A 6903-nucleotide genomic window follows, 5' to 3' on the forward strand; every position below is an offset into this window, starting at 1 on the left:
TTAATTCAGGTTTATGTGGGTATTGCTCTGCAAGAAATACTAAGATATCCATCCCAGGATGTTCTTTGGCTGTATTCATTCCTGACACTGGTGTAAATCCATGAGAAGAAATCCACTGATATCAGCCAAGTGAGGGAAGAACCGAGTTATCCTGTTGCTGGCTCACACCAAAGCCATAGCTCCCAAAAACAATCCATATGAGCCATTTTTTGCAATTTATATCATGGTGCCTTTTCTTGAAGTTTCACTCTTCCAGCCTAGTTTATGCTCCTGTTTCACAGCTCAGCAGAGATGCCAAATTAGGGAGACAGAATGGCTTTTTATTTGACAATTAGGCCATTATTTCTCATCTCCCTTGCCTGATGCAGGAACTTTTTGTTGGAGTTGAGGCTCATGCATTTTAAGGGCCTGCATACTTTTCAGATCTTCCAACAAACAAACCAACCAACCAGTTGAATCATGGTGGTGCTTTTACAAACTACATATAATGCACGGAAGTGTTCTGCCCAGTTACAGTAACTTCATTTAAAGCAAGCGGCTCATTTATCTCACACTCCTCTCCAGCACGACACGGATGAGCACCTCCCAGGGGACAACCTGCATCTCCTGACCTCCGCTCTTTCTTCTCCCTTTCCACATTATCTTCCAAGCCCAGCTGTCAGCACTTCCACTTCTCCCTGACCCGCAGGAGCAAAACCATCTTACTGGAAAGAAACTGCTCAGATCCACGTGAAATTTGAGGAACTGTATCAGTCACCCACTCCCGCAAGAGGATTCATTTATCGTTAATGAAGAGCGGACGGTGAGCTGGTCAGCCAATGCTGGGGTGGATGTGAAGCCGCCAGCTGGAAGCAGTTTCTCTGCTGTGGATTAATTTCATGGATACCAGCGGATAATAAGAACTCTCAGTCACTACTAACTTGGGCTACTTTGCCGTCTCCCCACTGTTTTAAAAAAGCTCTCATTCTTGCCACAAAATGTTGGGAGCTGAAATAAGGGGATGTGGGCAGGGGGAGAGACAAGCCACAGCTACCAGCATGTACCGGAGCCTGAAATCCTCTGACAGCCTGCCCTGCCGGGAGCTTTCTTTGTGCACAAGCAGCAAAACCTCATTTAAGGAAAGGAAACAGGAATAATTGCGCAGCCAGATGAGGGGAAAAAACGACCAGTTGAACTTGCTAACAAATTTGTGGCATCTTAATAGATCCACATAGGGATGGATTATTGGGGTGTGAGCCCATGGATGTAAAACCTACACCTGCAGAAGCACCACTGCCCTTCTCTGAGTTAAACCCATCCCAGGCAGAGCCAGAGGAGGAGGAGGACAGACTTGGGGAAGGCTGGTAGGTATGTGGCCATGGCCAAGCTTGTGGTCTGAGCGAGGCCCAGCTCCAGTACGGAAGTACAACACCCCAGTAAGAGTCAGCAGAAGGCGGCCTGAGCAAGCGTGGCACCTCAACAAGCCCGACCCTGCCAGCGCTCGTCCTCCGGCAGCACCAACGTTTTGCCCGTCAGCCTCACCCGGCCGCTCAGGAAGTTTAAAACCCAAAAGAGCTCTGGGGATGGATGCTCAGTCCCAACGCACAGATGACAACGGGGGTGGCAGCTGGGGAGGAGGGACCCCCCCCCAGCCTATAGGACCCCATTTCTGCCCCCGCCCACCCCCCCGCCCCATCTCCCGCAGCCGGGCGGAGCGGGGCCGGGGATGTCCCAGCGCCGGCGGAGACCCAAAAATCCCCGAAGTGGCCAGTGCGGTTCTCCATCCCGCTTCGCGGCCGGCAGCGGCAGCGAGGGGCTCCTGTCCCGCCCCGGGGGTCCCGGACGATCCCATCCCGGGGCCACCCCCGCCGTCCCGTCCGCTCGGACTCACTTGCTCCATGGTGGGCCAGGGCCGGTCGCTTCTCGCCGCCCGTTCAGGGGCTCCGCCACCGTCCCGCCGCCCCGCTGGGCTCCGGCCGGGCGGACATACCGAACCGAGTCGTGCCGGGCCGGGCACCCCGGGCTCTTTTCCTCCAGCCACCAACTTCTCGAGGAGCAGCAACAGCGGCAGCGCCGGGTTTCCGGCGGCTCCGGAGCTGCGAGCGAGGAGGCGGGGATGCCCCCAGCCCCGGCCCCGCCGCCTGGCCCGGCCCCCCCGCCTGGCCCGGCCCCGGCCCCACCCGTCGCGGCCGTGGGGCTGCGAACCCCCGGGGGCGGGCCGGGGAGAGGGGTGACTGAGCCCAAGGGAGGGAGTCCGGAGGATGAACAGCGTCCATGGGGTCAAACGGCGGCTGCAAGGAGGGACATGGACCGTGGGGTGGGACAGGGTACCCGGGGGTGGGACAGGGTCACTGGGGCGGGACAAGGAGATTAGAATGGGAGAGGTCCCCAGGGTCAGGCAGGGTCCCCAGGGTCAGATCAGGTCCCCAGGGATCAACCCAGATCCCTGTGGTAGGACAGTGTCCCTGGAATCGGAGTGGCCCCAGGGCCCTGAGGTCAGTCAGGGTCCTGGGGCAGAGGGTGGGACAATGTTCCCAGGATGTAGCAAGGAGATTGGGGTGGGAGAGGTCCCCAGGGTCAGATCAAGTCCCCAGGGATCAGCCCAGATCCCCGTGGTAGGACAGTGACCCTGGAATCGGAGTGTCCCCAGGGTCAGGCAGAGTCCTGGGGCACAGGGTGGGACAGTGTTCCCAGGGCTGGGGTGAGGCACAGGGTGCAGAGGGGTGAGAGATGCCCTCGTGGGTACTGTTCTGGCACTCTGGGCATCGTGAAGCCCATGTGGTGTGATGCCCAAGCTCGGATCCACATGGCAGCCTGGCTGCCTCTGCCACAGCGGTGGCTCCGGGCACTGGGGTGGTGTCAGGACAGCGGATTTTGAAAGTGGGGTGATGCGGTTCCTTAGCACAAGGGAAGCAGAACTGGTTAACGCAACTAGTCACACTCAGAGCTATTGTTCTCCGCTGGTATTCAGTTTTGCAGACTTCTGCTTCTATTTCAGGCCTGCTGGAGGGCTCATGTACCCAACAGCCCGCCTGTTTTTTTCTTCTGATTATTTCAGTCAGCCTAAAAAAAGATACTACCTCCCTCTGCAAACCTTGCCTCCATTGTTCTCAGTGGAGAAAATAAGAAGGGAAGGAGAGAAAAAGTCTCAATGTCTGTTACCTCTGGGTTAAACGCTCTTCTGCATAGGTATGGCAAGTGCTGGGAGGAAAAACAGGAAACAGCTTCTGCTAACCAGAGGTGGAAGAGATCGGGACCATCCATCAGGGCTGGCTGGCCCCACCCTGCAGGGCCAGGGGTTAATGGAAGAGACGGGAATCACCCTGGAACACATTGGGGTTGGAAATGAGAAATCCTGGTGCTGTCAAGGCACCTTGACAGGGAAATGATTGCCATGTCAGCAGAAAGGAGAAAGTCAATAATAGAGGTGCTATGATGAATCTGGGTTTTGACAAGAGGTTGAGGCACTGAACACTCTTGGAAAAGCAAAGGGAAGAAAGACGGATCCTAACTGACCATTACTGGTGTGACTGGGGAGAGAGGACAGCACGGTGGGGACGCGTCGTGCCCAGCACTGCTGGGTTGCCCAGGAACTGTGCTTGCCTTTCTCTCGTCTCCAGAATTTTGAGGCAGGACCCCCTATTTGTTCCACTGCACAGGGCTGCAAGAGCAGCAGGGGCTGAGCCAGGACTGGAGCTCCTCAGAGCAGCTACGCGCAAATAATTATTACTGATAATTAGCAAAAACACACTGATGGCATCTCCTTCATATCAGCTTAGCTCTGAATTTGGCAAAGGCTCAAGTCTCACTGAGACGATCCTCTTGTTGTGTAAACACCTTCTGTGGCCTCCCCTGCTCCTCCTCCATGGCTGAGAGCCAAATTAGGCAAAGAAAATGCTGCTATGAGCTCCAGTGATGGCATGGAGGGGCCTGGCCAGTGGCTGGGAGTTGTGAGCATCCTTCAGATTTCTCCTTTACCTGGCACAAAGGGCACCTCTGAAAGATTTGACCAAAAAATCGTGGCTGGTCATCATCATTCAGAGCTGTTGCCACACCAGGGTTAGCTCTCTGCTGCCTAACGTCAGGTGGGAACTGGTTTAAAAACTTATTTTCTTTGTTTAGTTTTCTGAGCTACCAAAACAGGGCTCTGGGTGGGGAGTGGGAGTGTCCCAGCTCACCCACAGGCTCCTCTGGTCGGTGCATGAGAGCCACCACAAAATGAACTTTTGAAAAAAGGCGATATTTTAACCAGGCTTTTAAAATGACCAAAAAAACCTCCCAAAGTACCAGAAATGTTGTTTGGTATTCTCTGTTTTCCTGGCAGGGCTGGGGAGGTGAGGGGAAACCTCTGGCCTTACAGATAGGATGTGGGCTGTGGTTCCAACTCTCCTGGAAAATTTTAATTGATGAAAAAGTGATTAATATTTTTAGCATGCCGTCAACATGCCTGTGAGGACGTGTGTACTGTAGGAGGATGCAACATGGAGGACTCATCCTTGTGATTTATCGGCTGTCCTCACCCTTGCAGACAGACCCAGAGGGATGCACCACGACCTCGATGGCAGGACCGCGGGAGCAGCCGCTGCGGGGGGACCTGTCGTCTGCAAGAGGGTGCTCATTGCACGAAAACATGGAGGCTGGTCCAGAAATGCTGCGGGGAGACTTGCTGAGCACACGTCTGCTGCCGGGGCTGGGCTGCCCCTTCGAGGTGGGATGTGCTGCCAGACCGTTGTCTTCTTCATTGATAAGGGGTGATGTGATGCCGCAAAGTGAAACAGAGATACAAGTGGCACTGAGGAGGTTGAGCTGGTGTCACAAAGCTGAGGGAGCTTGTTTGCAAGGGGACTTGTGAATCCTCCTTCTCTGCACTTTAATGGCTTCATTTGGGATCTTGCAAAATGTGGAAGGCAGGATGCAGAGGAGGATGGTGGTGCTGGGGGTTGAGACCTCCAGCCACAAAGATACAGCTACATCGGAGCCACTTGGGACTGAGTTGGGACCGGGATGGGTGGAGAGTCCCCCCTGCTCTCCCAGACGTGGGCAAACCTGTCTCTCCAGCCACAGGCACCACATGAGAGAGCTGTGGTTGCCCTTGTGTCTACCTGCCATCCCTTCCCGGCTCCAGGCAGGGACCTCCAGCTCCTGCATCCAGCCCGAGGTACCTCATGACCAGGGTCGGCCACTCTACCTGCTCCCGCCTTGGTTTCTCTCCACCTCAAATGCCAATAACCCATCTCCAAAGCGCCATGAAGCCAAGATCATTAGCGCCTGGCTTCATTAAGTGGTTTGAGCAAGGCTGGAAGGCTCGTTATCGCAATTGCCATATTATTTGCTCAGCAGCGGAGAGGAGGAGATGGCCCTCAACTGAAAGAGAAGTCCTCAGCCCATGCACAGCAAATTAATGTGGGTGTTCTTAATTTAATTTGCCTGGTTGGGGCTAAAATAAAGAGACCCAGAGAAAGTGTTGGATCTGAATGGATGCCCAAGGGAAGGGCTGAATTCAGGCTCTTGATGCCGAGTAGTGCCCATGGCACCTTCTTGTCACAGCTGCAGTGTGTTTGTGGGGATAAATGTCTTCTCAGGTGGAGTGCAGCCCTTTAACTACCTGTGCTGAACAAGAAATATGGAGGTGGCCCCATCCTCAGGTAGGAATTCCATAGGGAATTACGAGCAGTGAAGGCTGGAGGAGCTGGGAGACCACAGATGTGTGGCTAACGTGGAAGAAGGGCTCTCCTCATCTCCCCACCTGCTTTCTGGGTTCAAATCTTGTGTTTTGTGGACAAGTGATGTTAAAGGATGGTGTTTCCAGCCACGGTCTTTGCTGTGGTGGGGTAGTTGGAGTTAGCAAAGCTGGTCTGAGGCTTGGACAGTTGTTCCTGGTCCTGGTTTTACCTGTTTTCCTCTTGGCTGATAACAGTCTGAGCTTCTGCACAGATCAAACCTCAGCTTTCCTGCCACTCACGCTCCATGTTTTAGTTAAATGCTTGAAAGAAAAAATGCAGCTATCTGCCAAAGCCATCAGCCTGGGAGTGCAAGAACACACGTGCTCTCCTTGCTGATCTTGCTGGTTTTGTAAGGAAAATATGTCCTTGCTGCAGAGGACACCTGGACGTGCCACCATGGACCAGATCCAAAACATAGGCAAGAAGGTAACTTGCTGGGATGAAATGGGGGAGGATGGGTGGTTTAAATTACCTTAAAACCAGCAGTAAGTTGATAGAATGTGGCCAAGCCCTGTGGTACGATGGCAAGCGGGGAATCTTTGTACTTTCTTCTTCATTTCTATTTTCGCTGTTAGCGGTAAGCCCTGCTGAAAGGCAGTGGGTGTGGGCTGGAAGAGGTGCCCAATGATGCCAACGAATGGGAAGTGGTTTGGGAGAGCTGCCCCAGTCTGTGCTGCTTGTGATCCGCTGATCTTTCAAAGCCAGGGATGTGCCCCACATCCTGCTGCTTAAACCCAGTCCTTGTGTAAATGGGATCACAGCAGCTTCCCGCATCCCTCACTGCATCCTGAGGCAGCTGCCTTTGGGCTTTCCCAAAAGTTCCGCACCATTCCTGGCCTCCAGTGACAAAAAAATGCCCTAAAATACCCCCTTCTCTTTGCTACTCCAGCAGGAAGGTGGGATGTAAACACGCTTCTGTTTGTTAGTGTTAGCGCTCGCCGGGCTCTCATGCTGGGCTGGGTTTGGGGCGAGTGTTTCCTACACCCCAGCTCCAATCTCTGTTAGCTCTCTGCTCTGTCTAGGCAGGAGCTCCCCAAAACCCCTCCACTCTGCGCATGCTGCTTTGAGACAGGGAGGCTGCAGCCCCAGAGGTGCTAGAGGGATTTTTCTGAGTGAGTTTAAGGTAAGGCAGCATCTCTGGGAGCAATGGCAGTCACCAGCTTTCTTCTGTGCAATGCAGGCAGCCAGCGGAGTGCTTCTG

The 6903-nt window shown here is 54.1% G+C and overlaps 1 protein-coding gene across 1 annotated transcript in view; it reads right to left on the reverse strand.

Annotated features, from left to right (window-relative positions):
* Nucleotides 1–2118, reverse strand: part of PLEKHO2 (pleckstrin homology domain containing O2) — a 28916-nt gene extending 26798 nt beyond the window's left edge. The window contains exon 1 of the mRNA XM_065847651.2: nucleotides 1871–2118. Coding sequence (XP_065703723.1) covers nucleotides 1871–1879 — 9 coding nt within the window. The 5' untranslated portion in view covers nucleotides 1880–2118. The remainder of the gene's footprint in view (nucleotides 1–1870) is intronic.
* Nucleotides 2119–6903: the final 4785 nt, after the last annotated feature.

This window comes from Patagioenas fasciata, chromosome 12 (genome assembly GCF_037038585.1).
Source record: "Patagioenas fasciata isolate bPatFas1 chromosome 12, bPatFas1.hap1, whole genome shotgun sequence".
NCBI lineage: Eukaryota > Metazoa > Chordata > Aves > Columbiformes > Columbidae > Patagioenas > Patagioenas fasciata.